This window comes from Peromyscus maniculatus, chromosome 19, assembly GCF_049852395.1.
Source record: "Peromyscus maniculatus bairdii isolate BWxNUB_F1_BW_parent chromosome 19, HU_Pman_BW_mat_3.1, whole genome shotgun sequence".
In the NCBI taxonomy this organism is placed as follows: domain Eukaryota; kingdom Metazoa; phylum Chordata; class Mammalia; order Rodentia; family Cricetidae; genus Peromyscus; species Peromyscus maniculatus.
Window position 1 is genome coordinate 21,988,128 of NC_134870.1, and position 23,386 is coordinate 22,011,513.

General features: G+C 41.8%; 1 protein-coding gene across 9 annotated transcripts in view; it reads left to right on the forward strand.

The window, feature by feature from the left end:
- Window positions 1–1,279: 1,279 nt before the first annotated feature.
- Iws1 (interacts with SUPT6H, CTD assembly factor 1) overlaps window positions 1,280–23,386 on the forward strand; it is a 44,137-nt gene continuing 22,030 nt past the window's right edge. For all 9 annotated transcript variants that reach the window (XR_013046008.1, XR_006065897.2, XR_013046006.1 and 6 more), the window contains exons 1-7: window positions 1,280–1,583; window positions 3,571–3,686; window positions 15,282–16,224; window positions 19,454–19,646; window positions 20,274–20,331; window positions 20,755–20,852; window positions 22,267–22,417. Coding sequence is in view for 4 of the 9 variants with exons in the window: in XM_015996657.3 (XP_015852143.1) it covers window positions 1,550–1,583; window positions 3,571–3,686; window positions 15,282–16,224; window positions 19,454–19,646; window positions 20,274–20,331; window positions 20,755–20,852; window positions 22,267–22,417 (1,593 nt within the window). In the remaining 5 variants the exon portion in view is untranslated. The remainder of the gene's footprint in view (window positions 1,584–3,570; window positions 3,687–15,281; window positions 16,225–19,453; window positions 19,647–20,273; window positions 20,332–20,754; window positions 20,853–22,266; window positions 22,418–23,386) is intronic.

Here is a 23,386-nt window from a genome sequence, read left to right on the forward strand (position 1 = left end):
ACCACCTTGCCACAGGCAGAACTGACAGCAGCCCTCTCAAGGGCCTCGCCCTGGCCAAAGACAAACAGGTGAACATCTACACTGACTCCAAGTATGCCTGTAACACTATCCACTCCAACATCCTAACCTGGAGACAGAGGGAATTCCTAACACAAAGAGGGACGCCCACTGCCACTGCCACCCGTATACAGAAATCTCTAATCTGTTGTGGCAAAGAGAAGCCATTACTTCCTCAACTATCATTCAACTCTTCCTGACCGAGGACTACCAACAGAGAAGTCTTGGAACCAGATGAGCATGAAGATCCTTGAGTAGCTATTTGCTTCTTCAACAAGGTTCTGTTAGGTTTTGGGGTTTTTTTTGTTGGGGGGCGGGGGACAGGTTCGAGACAGGGATCCTCTGTGTAACCCTGGCTGTCATGGAACTCTCTGTAGGCCAGGATGGCCTCGAACTCAGAGATCCGTCTGCCTCTGCCATGCTGGAATTAAAGGTGTGTGCCACCACTGCCCAGCTATCAAGGGACTCTTAAGACAAAGATCTCTACTTGTTGACTAAATAGTTTTTCAGTTGCAATTTATTTTGTAAAGAAAGGGAATGAAACGTTTTATGAGTAGCAATCACCTTATGTTATGACTTTCTTTTATCTAATTTTTTAACTTTCTTGACGAAGGGAACTCAACCCGAGACCCTGCACAGGCAAGACGCCTTTGAGAGCTCCCTATAGTAATTCATCAGCGCTCCCCAACCTTTTAACTACAAGTCCCAGAGAACAACGCGCTACTTTCCTTCTAAACTAAGGGCGGGAACTGGAACTGGCCGAATGTTAAAAAATGTAATTTTAAGCCGGACGGTGGTGGCACACGCCTTTAATCCCAGCACTCGGGAGGCAGAGGCAGGCGGATCTCTGTGAGTTCGAGGCCAGCCTGGGCTACAGAGTGAGTTCCAGGAAAGGCGCAAAGCTACACAGAGAAACCCTGTCTCGAAAAATAAAAAAAAAAAAAAAATGTAATTTTAGCGGGTTTTCCTTTTTCGCAGAAACTCAAATGTTCCTCACAGCAAGCTCGGACACAGAGCCCAGCGAGTACCATTACCCCCACTGGAGACAGACATCCAAATCCGGCTCGCGGTCGGCATTTAAGCACAGCCGAACTTCCCGCTCCCACGCCACTCTCCCAGCAGGCTCCTTCCCCGACGCTGCCGTGACGTCACATTGGCACCGCACCTTCTGATTGGCCGACGGGAGGGTGACGGCGCCTGCGCGTCGCGTCTCTTTGAGGGTCGCGGGGCAGGCGCCATTTTGGCCCCAGAGGTGCTTCTGGGAAGTTGCGCGCCGAGCTTCACTTTGCCGGCCTGTGAGGTCCGGCCCGGGCTGCTCGCTGCTGGGCTTCTCCGGGGCGAAGCCTCGCCTTGGCCCGCCGCTGCCGACTTCTCCGGGGCTCCCGGACCGGGCGGGAGCGCGGCGGCGCAGCCGAGGGAGGTCACCCCGCCGGGAAGGACGCGACGGGGGCGGCGCGTGTCGCGGACACTCCCCGCCGAGAGCCCGCCTGCCATGGACTCCGAGTACTACAGCGGGGACCAGTCAGGTGGGTCGGGGCGGCTGGGACCGCGCTGCGCCGGCCGGGAGGGCAGAGGAGGCCCCCCGGGGCGGAGAGGGGGGCGATGTCCCCTTCCTGCCTCCTCCGGTGTCCCGGCGAGGCGGGGCGGGAGCTGGAGCCCCGCAGAGGGACGTCTTCAGGGCATGTGTCGTCCCGGGTGACCAAGGGTTTTCGCTCAAGTTGTCGCGGCTGTCTCCCAGGGGGCAGGTCTGTCCTTTTACGGGGATTGTCAGGAGTTGAGTTTTTTTTTTCCAGGATCCTAAGAAACTGCTCGGTGGGGGACGGGGATCCTTCCTAGACTCTTTTTTTTTTTTTTACCAGTTAGGGCTAGTTTAATGTCTCCCGTAATACTGGCTTCCCGGGAAGAAAGCGCAGGTTCTTTAAGTTTACATGCGTATTTTTTAAAGCAAAGGGCGAGTCCCTGGTACTTAGAGTGACATTCGTACCTTCTACACTAAATCGGCTCCACTTTTATGCTAGGGCACGTTAGGTGTAAAGATGAACAAGGCAAGGGCCTGCCTGGGGTAAAACAGCTGTGTGCTGATTTCTTTTGGACTTTCTGTATCGAAAGTACTGCAATAATAGATGGTTAAGAATTAAGCTGTTTTCTGTTTTGACTTCAATTGCTAATGACCTAACAGTGATGATGACAGACTCTGTCGTCCTGGACCTCCGCTGCTGTTTTGCTTAAAACATTTTTTTCACGTTTTCAAAATATTTTTCAGTTCATTGGCATTTTAAAATGAAGTTTAAAAAATTCAGTGTAATATGGTTCGTAGGTAGGTTGTGTTAGAAGAAAAATTGAGGTAGCACAAAGGCAGCAATTCCCTAATACACCATTCTTTGTTTTGGTTGTTGTTGGTTTTGTTTTTGTTTTTTTGTTTTTTGAGACAGTCTCACTCTGTAGCCCTGGCTGGCCTGAAACTCACGTTGTAGACTAGACTGGCCTGGAATCCTCAGAGATCAGAGATCAGCCTGTCTCCACCTCCCTAATGCTAGGATTAAAGGTGTGTTTTTAGCTGTTGTTATTATTATTAATTATTCATGTCTGGCTTTTTGTTTGTTTTTCAAGACAGGTTTTCTCTGTGCAGCCTTGGCTGTCCTGGAATTTGCTCACAGAGATCCTCCTGCCTCTGTATCCACCTCCCCAGCACTGGGATTAGAGGCCTGCGCCATGCCCAGCTATAAACTTTACCCTTTAGATGAATAGAATATCTCATCAGCATGAAAGTCATCCATTTTTATACTGCAGTTTTGGCTTTCTTGTAGTTGACTGTTTATTTAATTTTTATTTATTTTTTTTTACTTATTTCTTAAACTGCTAATCAAGTCGTGTTTTTTAGTATCCCTAAATACCTCTCGGATACTTTTACTTTGTATTTTTAAGGTGTTGGTTAAGGTTAGGTGACAGTTCATATTTACTATTTATTCTATAAAATTATAGTTTATAATTAATTGAATTTTCAGTATTTCTGGGCTAAAGTTCCTTGTGCTCTCCATTTATAAATAAGCACTTCCTGTATACCATGTAACAGACAGTATTCTGGCCTCCAGAGATTCAGTTATGAATCAAAAAAAAGTCCATAGTAAACAAAATAACTTGTTAAGTCATATAGTGCATTAGAGCATGGTCAGTGCCCTGGAGAGATAGACAATAAAAATTGAAACTATTATTTAGATGATTTTGACTTGGCATTTAGTGGTTTTTCTAGGCTTCGCCTTTATGAAATGTTTTCATTGCTCTATGTGCCACATTACATGGTATTAGTTGTTGGTGTTTATGTGAGTGTTCTGTTGTTTTCTTCAGAACATTTGCTTCAGTAGCTATGCTTCTTCAATAGTAGTAACTTTTGGCTTTTATATTAGGTGTGCTCATCTTAATTGTGGATGTTCATTTTAACTGTAATCATAAACATTATTACAGATATCATCTATCTAACACCCTAAGTGAGGTTTTTGTTTTGTTTTTAAGCAGATGATGGTGGTGCTACCCCAGTACAGGATGAGCGGGATTCAGGATCAGATGGTGAGGATGATGTAAATGAGCAGCACTCTGGATCCGACACTGGAAGTATAGACCGGCATTCAGAGGTACAGTGTCTTTGGGGAGGCTTTTCCTTACATTTCTGTGGCACCTGTTTTATTTGGGAGTTTTAGAGATTGCCTCAGCCTTTAGGCTTTCATCCCTGAACGTAAAGGGTATAAATTAATAGAAGATTATTTTCAAATGAATAGGGATGGTCTGGTCACTGATAATCACGGGAAAAAGTTGTGGTGGGTCAGATTTTAAATACTAGGCACTTTTTTCAGCTATGCCTGTTTATTCAGAGTATGATCTGTTAGTAGGCTTCACCATCCCTAAATAATATCTGGCAAGAGCAGTAAGCATTTGCAGTCAACAATACCACTTGAAATAGTCAGGGGAGATAAAATTTATTAGTTTGTGTCAGGAATTAGACTTGTTGGATCTTTGGCAAGGTCTAGGGCTGTAACTCAGATGCACTGTTTTACTGTGTTTGTTTTGTTTTGTTATTGTGTTGCTTGGGATTAAACCCAGAGCTTTGCATCTGCTAGGAAAGTAAACACTACCACCGAGTTACCTTTTTCTTTTTCATTGTATTTATTTAGGGGTGAGGGCTGGGCGTGCCATGGTGTGGAGGTCTGAGGACAATTTGCAGGAATTAGTTCTCTCCTTCCACCAAGTGGAATCTGAGGGTTGAATTTAGGTTGTGGCAAATGAATGCCTTTACCCACGGAGCCATCTCATACCAGCCCTATTTTTACTTTTAAGGCAGAATCTTACTAAATTCAAGGCTGAGCCTTGAACTCTCTTTATGTAACCCAGGCTGGTCGTGAACTTTTTGATTCTTCTGCTTTAGCAGCCTTCCATGTAGCTGGGATTACAGGCATGTCAACTGTACTTATGGCAAAAGTAGTTTTAAAAGCTGTTTTAGTTTAGTGACCACATAGTGGTGAATTTTGTATACATTTTAATATTTGTCCCAAATATTTTTGAAACTACTTAGTATACCTTTCTAGTCATATAGCCTCTCTTAGTATTAACAACATAAAATTGTACCTTTCCAATAAATCAGTATAAGTCTTCAGTAGATGTACACTAAAAGAAATAGGAATGATAAAGGTGGATGTATTTTCCAAGAATTTTATGACTGACATTTGTTACATAAGCATAGAAAATGGTCTAATTTTACGTAGTAGATATGTCTTAGAAATTGTATTGACTCTCATTACAGTCATGTCATTTTTCAGTTTATACATTAACATCATTCATGTATACATTGAACTTAATTTGTTGAGCACTTGCTGTGTGTCATGCTTTTTTTAAAGGTGCTTTGGACATACGCATGACTTAAAGTCAAAATTCCATTATTGGGCTTATTTTTCCAGTAGAAAGAGACATTAAACTATATATGTGTGTGTATACTTTATATGTATATAATGTGTATGTATACATAAATTGTATCGTTTGTTAGAAAGTGACAAATAGAACAGAATTAGAGCAATGTAGGGTACAAAAATGGAAGGTAGTCTTCCATGTTGAGTAGGTCCATGTAGGCCTTATTACAAAGGAGGTCTATTTGAAGGGAATGGTTGGGGAAGGAGGCCAAGGAAATAGCCAGGTAGGCATGTGTCTCTAGGGGAAGAACATTCCTGCCATTGCCTCCAGTGACAGTATGTTTAAAGTCCTCAAGGGACACCAAGAGCAAGTGTAGGGATTGTAATCTCTAAGGGGCATGGAAGGTCAGAGAGCAAATTACAAGTTCTAGAATGGTTTGTTATTTAGGTATTTTGATGTCATTCAGTGTTTTAGAGACTATTAAGTAAGTTAAGTTCTATTTTAAATTAATGACAGGTAAGAATTATTAATAGTGTAGGGATTGAGAAGATGGTGCAGTGGTTAAAAGAACCTGCTGCTATTCTAAAAGGACCCAAGTTCAGGTGGCATACCCTTGTCAGGTGTGCCTCTAGCTTCAAGGAATCTGGGATCCTTTCTGGCCTTTAGAGGCGTGTGTGCACGCGCGCCTACACACAAACACAAACACAAACACAAACACACACACACAAATAATAAAAGTAAGATTTCTTTATATTTTATGTGTATGGGTGTTTTGCCTCTGTGTATGTCCATGCACCATGTGTATGCTTGATGCCTTCAGAGGCCAGAAGGGGTCATCAGGTCCCCTGGAACTGGAGTTACAGACAGTTCTGAGCAGCCAGTTGGGTGTTGGGAATTGAACCTGTGTCCTCTGGATAAGCAACTCATGCTCTTAACCACTGAGCCATTTCTCCAGCCCCTAAAAGTAAAATTTTTAACTTGTTTTGTTTGAGACAGGATTTCTCTGTGTAACAGCCCTGGTTGTCTGAAACTTGCTTTGTAGACCAGGGTGGCCTTGAACTCACAGATCCACCTGCCTTTGCCTCCCGAGTGCTGGGGTTAAAGGTTTGTGCCATCACTCTTGGCAAGAATTATTGACAGTGGGGCTGGAGAGATGGCTCAGGGGTTAAGAGTACTGACTGTTCTTCCAGAGGTCCTGAGTTCAATTCCCAGCACCCACATGATGGCTCAAAACCATCTGTAATGAGATCTGGTGCCCTCATCTGCCCTGCAGGCATACATGCAGGCAGAACACTGTATATGTAATAAATAAATCTTAAAAAAAAAAAAAATAAAAAAAAAAAGAATTATTGACAGTGTAAATCTTTGCAGTACTTTTAACATGTAGCTTTTTTTCCATCTTAGTGTGTGTGTGTGTGTGTGTGTGTGTGTGTGTGTGTGTGTGTGTGTGTGTGTGTATGGGTGGTTTGCCTGCATGTATGTCTGTATACTGAGTGTGTGCCTGCTGCCTGCAGAGTCTGGAAGAGGGTATTAGATCCTAGGACTAGAGGTACAGACACCATGTGGGTGCTAGGAATTGAACACAGGTCCTCTGAAAGAACAGCCAGTGTTCTTGGCTGCTGAACCATCTATCATGGCGTTTTACGTTTCTGCCTTGGGACAGTATTAACTGTGTCAGCTTAGAACCTGTTAAGGTGGCTATTCTCAACCTCATACTTAGTGTTAAACAGTGACAACTGCTTATCTGTACTAGTACGTATCCTAAATAAGTAAATGTACATGTGAAAACTTGGAAATTGAATTATTTTAAAGAAGAAATTAAGATCAACATGCTACTGTCTCAGAAGTGACTTGTAGAGATTTTTTTTTGAGGTTATTTTCCTACATATTAGCCCCCTTCCTGTGCACATAAGTTACTTAAGTACTTTTAAGTTACTTAAGATATTATGTACATTTTGTGTCTGTATATTATCTCTTTGCTTAAGATAGCATATTAAGTAGTTTTCTATGTCATTAAGAAAATCTCACTGAGGGTAGTTTTAATGACTTCATAATATGGATATAAAAGTACAGTCATCCCTTTGTCCATGGAAATTGATCCCTGCCATCAAGGATGCTCACATTGCTTATTATATAAATGACACCAGTGATGGGGATAGCTTAGTGGTGGTGCGTGTTCTTGCCATGCATGAAACCTTGGGTTGGAGTTTCAGCACCAAAAAGTAACATTTAAAATAGCAAGCCAGGCCTGGTGGCTCATGCCTGAAATTCTAGCACTTTGGAAAAGAGGAGGGCTACTAGTCCGTTCCTCATCTCAAAAATAATTCTTTTTAAGGTATAGTTTTTGTGTAATAGGCACTTTGTTCTCTATGCTTTTGGTTGTTGCTAGACTACTTTCCATACCTATATAGTTGGAATGCTATGTTTGGGAAATAATGACAAAGGCCCATTCTGGACCTCGCTACATAGTACATAAGGTACTGTTAGTTTCTTCATGTTTGCAGTCGAGTGCTTATTCAGCGATCCTCTAACTGTTGGCATGTAGAAGGTCAAAGCTCCTTTTTTTCCTTCACTACACCAGGCTACTGAACTTCCTTGTTGTCCCTTGTTTACACTGTTTTGAATAATGCATTGTGGCATATATTGCTTTATAAAATAATCCCACCAAATTCTGGCTCTTTGGAATGAATAGTTTCTAAGAACAGTGTGATTCCAGAATGACAACTCCTAGCTGTCTCTTTTTGTTATTATTTATGTGTGTTTTGCCTGCACCAGATGCATTCCTGGTACCTGCAGAGCCAGAAGAGTGTATCGAATCCCTTGGAATTGGAGTTTTGAGGCAGTCAAACCCAGGTTCTCTGGTAGAGCACCAGGTCTCTCATCTCCTGAGCCATCGCTTTAGCCCCCTTCCTGGCTGTAGTCCCTGGTGCAGCCCTACAAACTAACTGGCCTAAGTGTAGCTAGTGTAGCCTCTGTCTGAATCCCTTCCAAGTGCCTTCTGCCACAATTTCTTCAAGTCTACTTATATATGAAGTCCATTTCTTTGGGAGTGACCAGGAATGATTTAGTTTAAGCCTATGTTTTCTTTCTCTAGGACTCTGAAACTAGTGGTGGGAAAATGATGAATTTCCCCTGGCTGACACCACAGCTATGGAAGCTGAGCTCTCAGCAAGAGCCAGGGATGAGGTAGCTCATTGTCATATTCTTATAAGCTGGCGACAAGAGCCCTTGTATTTTCTAAATGCTGTGCCAAAGGTATGGCCTTTGATTAATAATGAGACAGAAGACAGGACCCCTGATCTGGAATGCATTCACCCAGGATTTAGCCTCCACAAAGTCATCTTAAGGCAGGGTATCTTGCTTCCTCTAGAAAGAAAGCTGTCCCACTGAGGGTGGGGGTAGGAGGGCCTGAGTATGTAATTGGATGGTCTAGAATAGAATCTCTACGTTAGAATCATAAGCATTGAGATTGGAAAGAAAGTGGTCTTGGTTCAGGTATTGCGGACTCTGGCCTCTTGCTGATTTTAGGAATTTTATGTCTCTTTGCCCTGGAGACCTTTTCCAGAGACTTTAAATTTGATCCCACTGCTTTCACTGGGAGATCAGTAAAGTCTAGTGCCTTCTGGAGGTCCTCGTTTGACTTTGTTTCTACTACTTTTTCTGGCTCTCAATACCTTTCCATATTAAAAATGATCTCTGCAAACATTTGACAGGAAATAAAGTATCAGGTGTCATTAATGCTCATGTGCCTCCCCATTCAGTGTTGGGCCCCAAACCTCCCTTACCTTTTACTTTTGAGAGTTGAGTGTATATCAGTAGCAACAGTTATCAACCAGTCAATGGGATTTAATCAGTGGTGACCAGATTGGTCTGACCACACCATGGAGTGGCCACAGGTTTCTGTGAAAATAGCCTTAGTTACCATCTCCACCATAAGATTTACTTTTTGCCTGATTGAGAGGAGACTGGAGATTCCTGGCTGAAGGTCATTGACCTCCACTGGCCCATTCTGAGGAGTGAATGAGTACACAGGGTAGTTACTGCTGTTTGAAACTCTTCTAGATCCATCTTAATGGCTTTCTGAAAAACCCGGGATATTTTCAAATTGTGTACTCCCTGGCAAGTTTGAGTGAACTTTGTATTTGAAATAGTCTCACTCTATTGCTAGCCTGGAACTTGCTCTGTAGAACAGGCTGCCCTCAAATCATTGAGATCCATCTGCCTCTTCCCCAGTGCTGGGATTAAAGGTTTGTGCCATCACCCAGCTTAATTTTTTTTCCCCTGAGACAGGGTTTCTCTGTGTAGTTTTGTTGCCTGTCCTGGATCTCACTGTGTAGACCAGGCTGGCCTCGAACTCACAGAAATCTGCCTGGCTCTGCCTCCCAAGTGCTGGGATTAAAGGCATCATGTACTACCACCGCCTGGCCCTAAAAATTTATTTTTTAATTTTATGTGTATGTTCAACTTCCATTTATGTTTTTGCACCACATGAATGCAGTGCCCTTGGAGGCCAGAAGAGAGCATCAGATCTCCTGAAACTGGAGTTACAGATAGTTGTGAGCCACCATGTGAGTGCTAGGAACTGAACCTACATCTCCTGGAAGTGCTCTTAACCATTGAGCCATCATCCTGACCCCCTTTGTGTGGTGTTTTATACAAGTACTGTTCCATGAATTTTATAAAATGTTGTCAAAATGGGGGTCTAGAGAGATGGTTCAGTGATTTAGAGCACTTATTGCCTTACAGAGGACACAGGTTCTATTCTCAGGACCCACATGGTGGCTCACAGCCACCTATAACTCCAGTTCCAGGGGATCTGATGCCCTCTTCTGGCTCTGCAGGCAGGCAAACACACACACACACACACACACACACACACACACACACACACACACACACACACCGCCAATGCATATAAAATAAATTTAAAATTTTTGACTTGGAAAAGAGGTGGAGTCTCATTTTGGGTGATGTAAAAATAGAAGATACTGTGGGGGGATATGACAGAGGAATGACTAGCTCTACTATCATATAAGATAAGTTTGTGCTCTGTCTTGAACGATTGTATAATTAATAATTGTAAGTAGTAAGGTTTTGTTATTAGCAGCTTTTCATGCATTTAATGTTCAGAGCAGCCCTTTAAAGTATAATTCCTGTTTCTGACAGAGGCTCTGAGGCACTAAGCATGTTTTTCTAGGTCACATGATGGAAAATGGCAGGTCTGTGGTTTCCCAGGTTCTGTGACTCTAAAATCTCTGTTCTTAACTTTCACATTATGTTGCACAAAATCTATTCTGTGCAGAGAGAAGGATGGAAAAGGCTTCATGAGCGTTTTTTGCCAAGCTTTATGGCTGCCAAGTTTTTTGTTTGTTTGTTTTGTTTTTCAAGACAGGGTTTCTCTGTGTAGCCCTGGCTGTCCTGGAACTCATTCTATAGACCAGGCTGTCCTCGATCTCACAGAGATCCACCTGCCTCTGCCTCCTAAGTGCTAGGATAAAAGGTGTATGCCACCACCACCTGGTTGGTAAAACTTGAATTTTTAAAACATTGCAATTCTCCCTGGGAGCTTACATTGGACTGATAGAATTGTGATATTTAATAAAGACTCTCCCTTCTTTTCCTTTCCCTCCCCTCATATTACAAACCATTGCTTTACAGCTATTTTCTTTTCACTTTAAGAATATTAATTCAGGCTGAGAGGTGGCTCAGCAGTTAAAGGCTGAGGCTCACAACTGAAATGTCCATTATTTCTGTTATGTGCTGTGGACCTAATCTGTAACAGCATGATTGCTATTTGAATGCTGAAATGAACAATATGGTTATGATAGATAACCAATAGTTATTTATAAATGCAGTGTGAATGGTTGCAAAGAAAACTTAAGATACAGACATTTCTAAAGCTTCCTAAGATCCTCAAAGTGCTTGGTTTTCTGACAGTTCTAAGTGGGAATTTTTTGCTTGTTAAAAAGATGACATTTGGGGGGCTGGAGAGATGGCTCAGAGGTTAAGAGCACCGACTGCTCTTCCAGAGGTCCTGAGTTCAATTCCCAGCAACCACATGGTGGCTCACAACCATCTGTAATGAGATCTGGTGCCCTCCTCTGTATACATAATAAATAAATAAATCTTTAAAAAAAAAAAAAAAAAAAAAAGATGACATTTGGTCTGGGGATGTAGCTCAATTGATAGAGTGCTTGCTTAGAACGTTATAATCCCCTCCAGTTCCTAGGAGTACAATTCCTAGTACTGTATAAACTGGATGTAGTTGTGTGCGATTGTAATCCCAGCCTTCAGGAGGTAGAATCAAGAAGGATTAGAAGTTCAAAGTCATTTAGCTACGTAGTAAGTTTGAGGCCAATCTTGGATACTTGGCCCTGGTTGGAGTGGGGGTGTGTTGTGTTTTAAGAAATTTTGGCCAGGCAGTGGTGGTGTACACATTAATCCCAGCACTCAAGAGGGGGAGACAGGCAGATCTTTGTGAGTTCAAAGCCAGCCTGGTCTACAAAGTGAGTTCCAGGACAGCCAAGGCTGTTACACAGAGAAGCCCTGTCTCAAAAAAATCAAAAAAGAAAGAAAGAAAAGAAACTTCAGTGACAATTTGTAATGTTCTTATACTTGTTTCTGTTTTCTATTTAAAAAAAAAAGTTTAAGTTTTCAGTTTGATTGCTAAAAATGGCCCAAAAATTTAAAGTATTTTAATAACTTTCAGACCTTTTAGCTATATAATGTTTAATACAGTCTTCTCAAATTCTGTAATGTCTTTACCCTCTGTTTGAGTCTATTTACTAGTTCTTCCTCTTTTTTCTTTTTGGTTGTGTTTGTTTTGAGACAGGGTCTCACCATGTAGCTCTGGCTAGCCTGGAACTCCACTATTTAGATCAGGCTGGCCTTAAGCTTACAGAGATCTGAGTGATTCTGCCTTCCAGGTTCTAAGATAGAAGATGTGTTGTGTGCCTATGGCCAGAACTAGCTTTTTTGGCTGGGGCTATTGATCTTTTTCTTCCCTTCATGCTACATAATGAATGAATGCCCAGGTGTTTATGAAGCTAAAAATGATAGGAGCCAAGTGTGGTGGAGCACACCTTTAATCTTAGCACTTAGGAGGCACAGACAGAAGCGTCTCTGTGAGTTCAAGGCCAGCCTGGTCAACATGGCAAGTTCCAGGACAGCCAGAGCTACATAGTGAAATCCTGTTTCAAAAAAAATAAGTAAAATTTTAAATTGATAGTAATTCATGTTTCATAGTTGGTATCCTGTGTAATGTCCTTGTAATAGTTGCTTATTTTGTGAGTATTCAGAGACGGGTAATTCCTGGGGGGCACTCACCAACCTAAGACAGAGCACCTGTGTGGCCTGGGCAGGCGTCTCCATGACGGGTAAGGTGACCTGCTGACGTCCCATGCAACCCAAGTCAGAAGCTCATTTTTTAGTAAAAGGGGGACCTGCAGGGTCCTGGCCCTCGTTTTGGGTAACTGTTGCCATGCTTGCAGACTTTGACCCTGATATCCTCCCAATGCTAATTCCCTACCAGGTTCCACCCTCCTGAATGCTTAAGGGAAGTTCCTTGTCTATATATCATGAATAATGGGCGTTAACAGCTTAGATGCAAGATTGTAAACCATCAGTAGCAAACTTCTGTCCTCCTCCGGGGTCCTCCCATTGTGCTTTAAGCCTGTAATTACCACCTCCTACCCCCTTCAAGAAATGACATTTGACATTTAAAATTATATATATATATATATATATATATATATATATATATATAATTGAATGAATACTGCGAATGTAATCTATGAATACCACAAATGTGATTAATATCATGAGTGTAATTTAAAAAATAAATAAATAAAAAAAATAGTTGCTTATTTTGCAGTGCATATCCCATGTGTTAGGAAATCTAGGCTAGAGGGTAGCAGATATACTCTGGGAGGGCTACCCGCTCATGTTGTCTCCTAGTGCTTCTGTGTTGCCTGTTAACCGCTGTGAGTTAAGTCACATCCAACTTCCTTGGGCCAGTTAGCTTGTCGCTCTGAGGTATTTAAATTTTAGGCTTTTTATTTATTTATTTATTTTCCCTCCCAAATCTCAATATGTAGCCCTAGATGGCCTCAAACTAACCACCTACCTCTGCTTCCTGAATTCTGTAATTAAAGGTACATGCCACCATACACAACTAAAATTTGGGCTTTTTGTTTTTGTTTTTGTTTTTTTACGTTGAAGTTTAGGGCTTAGTAGTTAGAGCCATGTCACACTATTGATGGTACTTCAGGGAAAGACCCAATTATCTCTGTTTTGAAATAACCTGTAGCATGTTAATCTTGAGTTAATGTCCTGTGGTACCAACTGCTACATCTGTACACTTTAAGACCTAGCTCTCTTACCTCTTTTGGGGGATTTTGGGGTGTGTGTGTGTGTGTGTGTGTGTGTGTGTGTGTGTGTGTGTGTGTGTGTGTGTGTGTGTGTGTGTAGGTAGGTATCTGTAGGTTAGAGGACAAGAGGACAACTTGGAGAAGTCATTTCTCTCCTACCATGTGGATTCTGGGGACCAAACTCAGAGTTACTAGGCTTGGTAGCAAGTGACCTTCCCATTGAGCCATGCTACTGAGCTTCTCCTTACACTTTTTAGGACAGAATATTTTATTGGAAATTGAGGTTCTAAAAATAAAATTGAGGTTCTAGACTATAAATCTTAAAATACTTGTTTTTGGCATGTTTAATTTTTATCTTTTCATCATTTTTATATGATGTATATATCACGTTTGTAACTTGAACCTTGTTTCTCTCTGCGTCTATTGTGGTTTGACTTTGGTGATCCACTATAACTCTCTTCAACACTTGGTGCTCAGTTGGTGGCTATTTGGGAAGAAGTAGACAGTATGGCCTTCTTGGAGGTAGTATGTCACTGGGGGTAGGTTTTGAGGCTTCATAAGTCTGGTGCCATTTTGAATTAGAGCTCTTTGCTTCCTGTTTGTGGGCAGAGATGTGAGCACTCGGGTGCTGCTCCAGTACCTTGCATGCATGCCTGCTGAAGATGACGGTGCTGGAATCACAACAGAAGAGAAGTAACTAATATATTGTTTGTGTCTCTGAAGTCTTGCTATGTAGCCCTGGCTAGCCTATTCTTCACTGTATATCCCTGACTAGCCTTGAATGTGTGGCTCTCCTTTACCCCTTAATTCTGGGGTTTCAAGTTTGTTCCACCATGGCTGGCTTGGACTTTATTTTGAAAGAGTTATTCAAAAAGAAATCCTGTTCTTGGTACTGGGTTTTTATTTGGTAGCATGTGGTATCCAGTTAGTGTATTGTCACACTGTTATATACTAGTTCCATTTAAACTCTTCTTTATATGTCTATATATTCTAGGAAGCTTCTACAGTAATAGGTTTCCATATGACTTTTTCTTGTTTTAAGATCTATTTATTTATTATGTATACAGTGTTATGTCTGCACATATCCCTGCAAGCCAGAAGAAGACACTAGATCTCATTACAGATGGTTGTGAGCCACCATGTGGTTGCTGGGAATTGAACTCAGGACCTTTGGAAGAACAAGCAGTGCTCTTAACCTCTGAGCCATCTCTCCAGCCCCCATATGACTTTTTCAAAAAGCCTTAAGTATTAGTTATCCCTCCCCATATTCCCCATATTCCTTCCTCTCTACCATTCCTTCTCATCCCTGCCCCCGCTCTTTTTTTTTTTTTTTTTTTTGGACACAGGGTCTCTTACTTTATAGCCCAGGCAGGCCTCAAGCTCATATCTGTCCTGCCTCAGCCTCCTGAGTGCTGACAGGTGTACACCACATCCTCTGTTTACAAGGAAGCCTGTTTTCTTGTTATGAAGAAAAAGTGAACCAACAGGAAACAGCCAGGTATAATGCTGGCTTTTAGTTTGTTGAGATTTTCATGGGTGAATGAATATATTCTGTTTGACTATTTGAATAATTAAAGTTTTTATATTAAAGCTTTTTTCCTTAAAATAATGCTAATTTTATAAACTCGGGATTATACCTTTGTGAAAAACTTGGTTGTATGTTTGCTTATATTTCTATGGGTAACTAGAATTATATGAGGAGTTAAGGCTGTTTTTAAAAATAGAGGCCTCTCCATATAGGAGTATGCTTTACAGATTTGGTTATACTTCTCTTTGGGAATCAGACTATGACAATCCATTTCACAGACTGGCCTTAGGTTAAAGTGATGTTTCTTTATTGTATAGGATGAACAATCTTCTTTAAGTATACACATATTCCTACATTTTAAAAAAACTGCTGAAGAATTTTAAGGTTGCACTACTTTTTTTTTGACAGTGCTAATTTTTCCTTGTTTTCAGAATGAAACTAGTGACCGAGAAGATGGCTTGAACAAGAGACATAATGGAACAGACTCTGAGAATGATAAGCCCTCCAATCTTAATGCCAGTGACTCGGAAAGTGAGGAACTTCACAGGCCAAAGGACAGTGACTCTGAATCTGAGGAGCATGCAGAGTCTCCTGCCAGTGATTCTGAAAACGAAGATGTCAACCAGCATGGGAGCGACTCTGAAAACGAAGAGCTTCTTAATGGGCATGCAAGTGACTCCGAAAAGGAAGAGGTTAGAAAACCTGCTGCCAGTGACTCTGAAGCCGAGGACACTCTGCAGCCTCAGGTCAGCGAGTCTGACAGCGAAGATCCCCCAAGACCCCAGGCCAGTGACTCAGAAAATGAGGAGCCTCCCAAACCTCGGATCAGTGACTCAGAAAGCGAGGATCCTTCAAGGCCACAGGCCAGTGACTCAGAAAGCGAGGAGCTTCCCAAACCCCGAGTCAGCGACTCGGAAAGTGAGGATCCTCCAAGGCCACAGGCCAGTGACTCGGAAAGTGAGGAGCTTCCCAAACCCCGAGTCAGTGACTCGGAAAGCGAGGATCCTCCAAGGCCACAGGCCAGTGACTCAGAAAGTGAGGAGCTTCCCAAACCCCGAGTCAGCGACTCGGAAAGCGAGGAGCCTCAGAAAGGACCTGCTAGTGATTCGGAAGCTGAGGATGCCTCCAGACACAAAGACAAGCCCGAGTCAGATGACAGTGATGGAGAGAATAAGAGGGAAGATTCGGGAATGCAGAATGAGTCAGAGGGCCATACAGACAGAAAAAGACTCCACAGCTCAGACAGTGAGGAGGAGGAACCGAAAAGGCAGAAAATGGACAGTGATGAAGATGAGGAGAAGGAGGGGGACGAGGAGAAAGTGGCAAAGCGGAAGGCTGCCGTGCTCTCTGATAGTGAGGACGAAGAAAAAGCATGTAAGGAGTTACAGCGGGCCATAGCTGTCCTTGTTGTCTGTGTTTGTAACTGAAATGTTGGACCCTTTTCTGGTATATTTTATTAGCGTATATCAGTTGTAATGCTAATTTCATCCTGGCCTTTTCACATACAAGTATACAGTATATTAATCACACTTAACCTCGTTTATCCTGTCTTGTCCCACTCCCACTGCTCCCTCATACCTTCTTATGGACATTTTTTGTTTTTGTCCTGTTTTTATAATCAAATGAGTTTTATTGGGTTTACTTTACAGAAGTCACGTACCTTACCAGTGGCTCCACCACTGAAGAAAATAGTTCTGAGCTGGGGTTCTCTGTGACTGCTAATTCACATTTCCCTTGGACAGGAAATGAGCTTCAGAAGTCCTTGTCTTTGTTAAATGTTAAACCTTGTTGAATACCCACATACAGGAGGGTTTGGAGGGATTCTGTTTAGAGACCATAACTTTGCTACCCCAGACTCCATTTTTACAAGTAACACTTTTTACTTAATACCTTTTTATGCAACTTGTCTTTAGATAAAGAAATACATTCCTCTATAATGACAGTTGTTAGACGAGAAAACACTGTACACACCATCATATTATTTGATTCACTGAGTTTGTGTTTCTAACATCCCCCCTTACACACACCTAAAATCTCAAGTTTTCTTGCTTTTTCTTCTGTATTGCTTTTTCCATTCAGATTTCTCATCTATTTTGTAGACTTTTTCTCCTGTGTGTTGCTGACTCAGCTCTCTGGGAGTAGATTTAATTTATCTGCTCTGTATCCTTTCAGGTTATTGATCATTTTTACCAGAAAAGTTTTGAAAGTTTTGTCGGGCATTTTAGCTGCTTCAGTATGTGTATTGTATTTCTGTGGTGATTTACGGACTTATTGGTTTGGATATCTTTCTTAGTCTATGGACGGCAGTCATTTTACTGAACAGTCTACTCTTGAAGGCTCAGTCCTGTATCAGTGAGTGAGAAGGGGACGGACTGCTGTAGCAGTGACATCATCAGACCACATGAGATCTAGAGAGAGGCTTGAGATTAGCCATTGCACCTAATACACCAGTGGGCGGAGGGTCTGTGAATGGGAAACTCCCTAGGGCGAGTGTGGAGGGAGTCAGTGAGGTGAGGGAAGGCATAATAGACGACGCTGAAGACAAAACAAATGCTTCAGTAGTGAGAACGTTCAAAACAAACTGAGATCAATGGAAGAATGGGAATTTTAAAGGGTGTTGGATTTTCTTGTTTGTTTGTTTGTGTAAGCCAGCGAGGTAAAGCCAGAGCACTACTCCTGATGGGGTAAGGGAAGGCTGAGACACAGGGGCCAAGCGGAAAAATAGGAAACTAAGGAGAAGAAGAAATGCTGTTCAACAGTGGTGATAAAAATGCATAAACAAATTAAATGAATATGTAAAGGAGAATAACTGAAATTAAAAATTCAATACAATAAAAAATCCTGCTTAAATGTGGAGGAGAAAAAAATTACATGAAAAAAGATGCCATATGGGCATAGTTTTTTTTATGGCTCCTTAAAAATTGAAGATTGCCACTTCTGTGAACAGGAGAGGGTCAGTTGAACTTAGTTTATGGTGTGTGTGTGTGTGTGTGTGTGTGTGTGTGTGTGTGTGTGTGTGTGTGTGTGTGTGTGTTTTCTGTGTTCTGTGATTTGTCTGGGTATCTGATGTCTGCCAAAGTTATCTTCAGTTTTTCATTTTGGTTTATCAGAGCCTCTGATTGGCCACACTGAGCTTGGCATACCACATAGTCTGTGGACTGGGCAGGTTCTCAATGCTCACCAGACTCTCCAAACGTTCCACCTAGATTGGCTGCCTGTTCTGGCTTGGAATGGGGAAGGCTCTACGTTCCTTGGCAGTGTAGAAAGCAACCACAGCACTGACATTTTCTGTCATGGTTTTTGTTTGTTTTTCAAGACAGGGTTTCTGCGTAGCCCTGACTGTCCTGGAACTCTATCAGGCTGGCCTCGAACTCAGAGCTCAGGTCCACTTGCCTCTGCCTCCCTAGTTCTGGGATTAAAGGCATGCCTCACCACTGCCAGGCCAAGTTCCTATTTTTAAGGCCTCCTGAGTACTGATCACACTGCTGGACAGATGCAATTGTGGCTCTCAAGTTCTTGGCTTTCAAAGTTCTTGGACTCTAAAGCAGGGAACAACAGATAAATGGTTCCACATTTGGATCTACTGCTGGCCTCTAGCTCAGAGCTATCAGACTCTGGGGCAACTCTCACAGATGAATCTGTTCCTTGTCTTTTCTTATGCACTTCCTACCCTGATGCAGCCTTCTGCTGCCTGCACCCTTTGGTCCATTACGATCCAGCCCTCCTTTCTATCACTGCCTCTCTGGGCCCTCCCTCAGCAGGGGTGGCGGCAAGCCAAACCGCAACTCCGAGACCTATGGGTCTTCCTGATTTCAGGCCCCTGGGGTAGCTCAGTTTTTAACAAAGATTCTCTGAAGATTATGCCTGGCTGTTGCCCTATGATTCATGGGTTCTCTTCCTCTGGAAGAATCATTGTCTTAATAAACCCCAACTGATTTTGGGGCTCATAAGAGCTGTAGATTGCCCTGAGGGTATGGCTACCTGGCTTTCATCTAGCTTGCTTTTTGGAAGTGTTTGGCTGGCTGCTCTGTATTCTTTGTCTTTGTTCCTGTTCCTTCCAGAGTCCTGCGTTACCTTCAAGGATTTCCCAAGCTTTCTTTTATTTCTCTTGTTGAGGTACACTCGGCTTTTTCTTATTTAAAATCTGGGCTTCACTGGTTTTCACAGAAGCAGCCTCAGGTCCACCATCTGACCCAGAAGTCTGATACTACCAGAAGGAACATGGGGAATTGACAGTTTAGATTGAAGGCTGCACAGCACAGAAAGGATGTCCGTTCTGCCCAGCAGACTGTATTCAAATTTTCTCAGTCCCCAAAGGAAAGGTGCTTACTGACGCTCACTTACATTGATGATTTATCATTTAGCCTCTCCTTCTTAGGTAAAGTAGCAGAAAATATATAAAATGACTATCATTGTGCCTTTTTACATGTTTTTGAGCCAAGAATAGAACCCCAGGGCCTTTTGCTTGCTAGGCAAGTGCTTTACTACTGAGCTACACCAGTTGTTAGCTATTTGATTTTTTTTTCCAGTGCTCACATTTTCACAGCACATTACAATTAGTAACACATAACAAAAGAACGTGAATGATTGTGTTTTCTAACAGCGGCAAAGAAGAGTCGAGTTGTCTCTGATGCTGACGACTCTGATAGTGATGTTGTATCAGACAAATCAAGTAAAAGAGAGAAGACAGTAGCATCTGACAGTGAAGAGGATGTGGGGAAAGAAGAATCGTCTGTAAAGAAGAGTGAAGAGAAGGATCTGTTTGGGAGCGATAGTGAATCAGGCAATGAAGAAGAGTAAGTGAGAACGGGGTTTCTAGGGCTCTTCAGTAGTAAAGAGGGGCTTTATGAGGTGCAAAACCTCAGCTGCCTAACTGCTTGGCTTTGACTTTAGGACTTCAGTGCTGAAGTATTACCACACACTACACCATGAGTGGGTCTCAGTTAGGGTCAGGGTCAGTGCTGAAGTTTTACCACACACTACACCATGAGTGGGTCTCAAATAATATGTTGACTAGAGGGGATTGAAAGGAATGTGTTATGGCTCCAAATACATGACATTTAAGAGCTGGCAGAATTCGTGGTGCTAGGGTCAGTGATCGTGTTATCTCTGGGTGTTGGTGGTGGAGGCTCATTTAAAAGGGCTGGAAGGGGCTGGGGGTGTGGCTCAGTCAGTAGATTATTTGAAACAACAAAACAAAACACCCTCACCTGTGGGTTGAGTGCTACATGAGAAAAGGCTGTGGGGAAATGGGCTTCTTCCATTAGGGCACTGGTTATATGAGTGTATACATTTGTTAGAGCCTGTTGAACTTGATGCCTAAGGTCGCTCATTTTACGACCCATAAATGATACCTGGTTTGTAAAACAGTACATATGCAAATATAAGAAAGCTGATGAGTGCTTTTATATTTGGTTTTCTAGAAATCTTATTGCAGATATATTTGGAGAATCTGGTGATGAAGAGGAAGAGGAATTTACAGTAAGTATAAGACTGTTCCTTTAACTGAATTGTTTCGTTCTGTGGTAGCAGTTCTCTAATACTACAGTGAAATAGTACAAAGTGAAATAGCCTTACAAAGAATAAAAGTATTTCAGGTTATAGAATTTGGAAAGTGCAGGACTGTATCTCCTACTCTCTGTGAATAGTATGCTGACCGCTGCATACTAAAAGGAGACACTAAAGCATGAAAGTGCTCACATGAGTATGGGCTTTTCGAGAACCAAGCAAACTCCCCACACTGGTGCCTAAGGAGGGAGCTTTTGCTACACCCCTTTTGATGCCTAATCAGTACTCGTTGTCCGTTGTGGATATATTATTTAATGTGAGAAATCGGGAGTTGTTTGCAGAAGGAGATCTGTAGGTGGTTATGGTAACTGGGCTAACTCACTACTGTACCTTTAGGGGTTTAACCAAGAAGATCTGGAGGAAGAGAAGAGTGAAACACAGCTAAAAGAAGCGGAAGATTCCGATTCTGATGATAACATAAAGAGAGGAAAGCAGTGAGTGTTTTTGTTGTTAGTTTTTAGAAATTTCGACCCCAGAAAGGTCTTGACGGTAAAGACTATTGAGCTTTCCTGTTTCTCATCTAGGTTTCCAGACTTGGAAGAGTGTTGTTTTTTTTCCCTTCACTTCCTCAAATAGTGTCAGGGAGTTGTTTGCTGTTATTTGCTGTATGCTCAGATGTCTTAAATTATAGGTTATATGACATTTCTAATTTATTTCTTATAAGATAAACTCTACTAAAAAATAACAATATAAAAATTTTTTCAGGGAGGGGAAAAAGTTCATTTTGGGTGGCAGGGGAAATAAATCTAAAGTTAATACCAAAATGCTTTTTTAATTATAATTGACTTACTTTTGTTAAAATAGTTGTGAACCATGTCCAGACAAAGATGATGCCATGAGTAGGGTGATTTATTCTTTTGTTTTGTTTTGTTTTTTTTGTTTTTCGAGACAGGGTTTCTCTGTGTAACTTTGCGCCTTTCCTGGACTAGCTCTGTAGACCAGGCTGGCCTTAAACTCATAGAGATCCACCTGCCTCTGCCTCCCGAGTGCTGGGATTACAGGCGTGCGCCATCACCGCCCAGCCGGGTGATTTATTCTTTACAACTGCTCACAGTTGTAAAGCTTATACTTTAAGAAATGTATGAAATACTTTCAGTGATGTGCAAGAATTAAGAAGCAGGGTGCTGCTTTTAGAAGTTTGAATTTATTAGCATGTGGCAGAATGAGGTAACATCCTATCAAGTGTAAGTAACAAGGGCTGTAAAGGTCAGGCACTTAGCATGCCTATAGTCAACTTTGTTTTGAGTTGTGCTCTTTATTACTAAACAGCAGCAGTTGATTTTTTTTTCCATTTTTTTTCTAGTCATGGTTCATAAGACAAAAATATTCAAATAATCGAACATTTTCTATTCCTAAAAAAGCAGTATACCTCAACTGAATATGCTCCTGACTGAGGACTTGAAATGTTCGTTCTCAAGCTAATAGGTGACAGATGTGAATGTGGTGTGTGGAAAACTGAGACCTATTTGTGATTCATATTTATCAGTATTATAGAACAGGAATTGGATATAAAGTGTAAGGTTCGTTCACTGTTCTTGTGGTATTAAGTTATGCGTATTTGAGCTTTTTTAAAAAGTAGCACTTCGCCAGGCATGGTGGCGCACGCCTTTAGTCCCAGCCCTCGGGAGGCAGAGGCAGGTGGATCTGTGAGTTTGAGGCCAGCCTGCTCTACAGAGTGCATTCTAGGATAGCCAGGGCTATGTAGAGAAACTGTCTCAAAAAAAAAAAAACAACAACAAAAAAAAAAAACAAAATAGCACTTCTTTGACTGAAGACTAGACAATTTGGTGTTCTCAGTTGTAATTAAAGGTGAGTGATTAAAGAGCTTGATTTTGTGTTTCTGCCTAGTATGGACTTCCTGTCGGATTTTGAGATGATGTTACAACGGAAAAAGAGCATGTGTGGCAAACGCAGACGGAATCGAGATGGGGGCACTTTTATTAGTGATGCAGATGATGTTGTGAGTGCCATGATCGTAAAGATGAATGAAGCTGCGGAGGTAAGATGTTGCTTCTAGGTTACCTGCTCTTTCCCCCACCAAATGGATGGTGTGGCATCTTCTTTCTTTAAACCTTAGGCTGCTGTAAAAGATATCTTGCTTTCTGTAATAAAGTATGTACTTGCTAAATTTTAATCCTGTAAATAATCTTAATTTCCAAAATTTAGCCACATGGTTAGAAAAAAAAAATGGTAACTAAAACTGAATCTTTTTTAAGTGAACGGGAGGTTTGTTGTCATAGCTCCTGGTCCACTACCAAGGTTGATATCTAATCAAATATAAAATATGCCATAAAGTCATTTGTTGGTTTGCCCCTGATCAAAAGATTGCAGCGGACTCAGTGTACTGGGAAATATATATCTGTATCCATCCAAATTATTAAAAATTGGCAAATATTTTTAAAAACTAAATTCTGATCCTTGAGAAACACTTGCAGAGGTACTTTTGTTTTTTGTTTTGAGGCGCTGGGGACTGAACCCAGGCACTTGGCCGCCAAAGGCAAATGCTCGATGACTGAGCTTCACCACCAGCCCCTTGCTGAGATAGCCCAGTGTTTTGATGATTTGTCTTGTATTTATTTGAAACAGTTCAAGGGTGAAGGGAGAAATAGGTAGACGTATAGTTAAATGAAGACCAACCCTGTGTTTGTTTGTTGAAATGAACATTGGATACGCTGTTGTATATTTGTAGAATATAGTGTTTTATGATTTTAAAAAAAAGTAGAAATTACCCAAGTAATATTTTTGGCAATAGGTCCTACCCTCCTACTTATGGAAAGATAATTCTTGACGATAAAGCAGACTTTCCCAGCTGTATTTTGTTCCTTGAGTGAATTCCAAAACCTTGAAGACTTGTCAGTACTATCAATGAAATCGTCCCTCTCTGTTCTGATAGTTAAAAAACAATGTAACTATGGGTTTCATTGACTAGACAGATAAGGAGTTTGGCTTTGTGTAAAATAGCTCATCC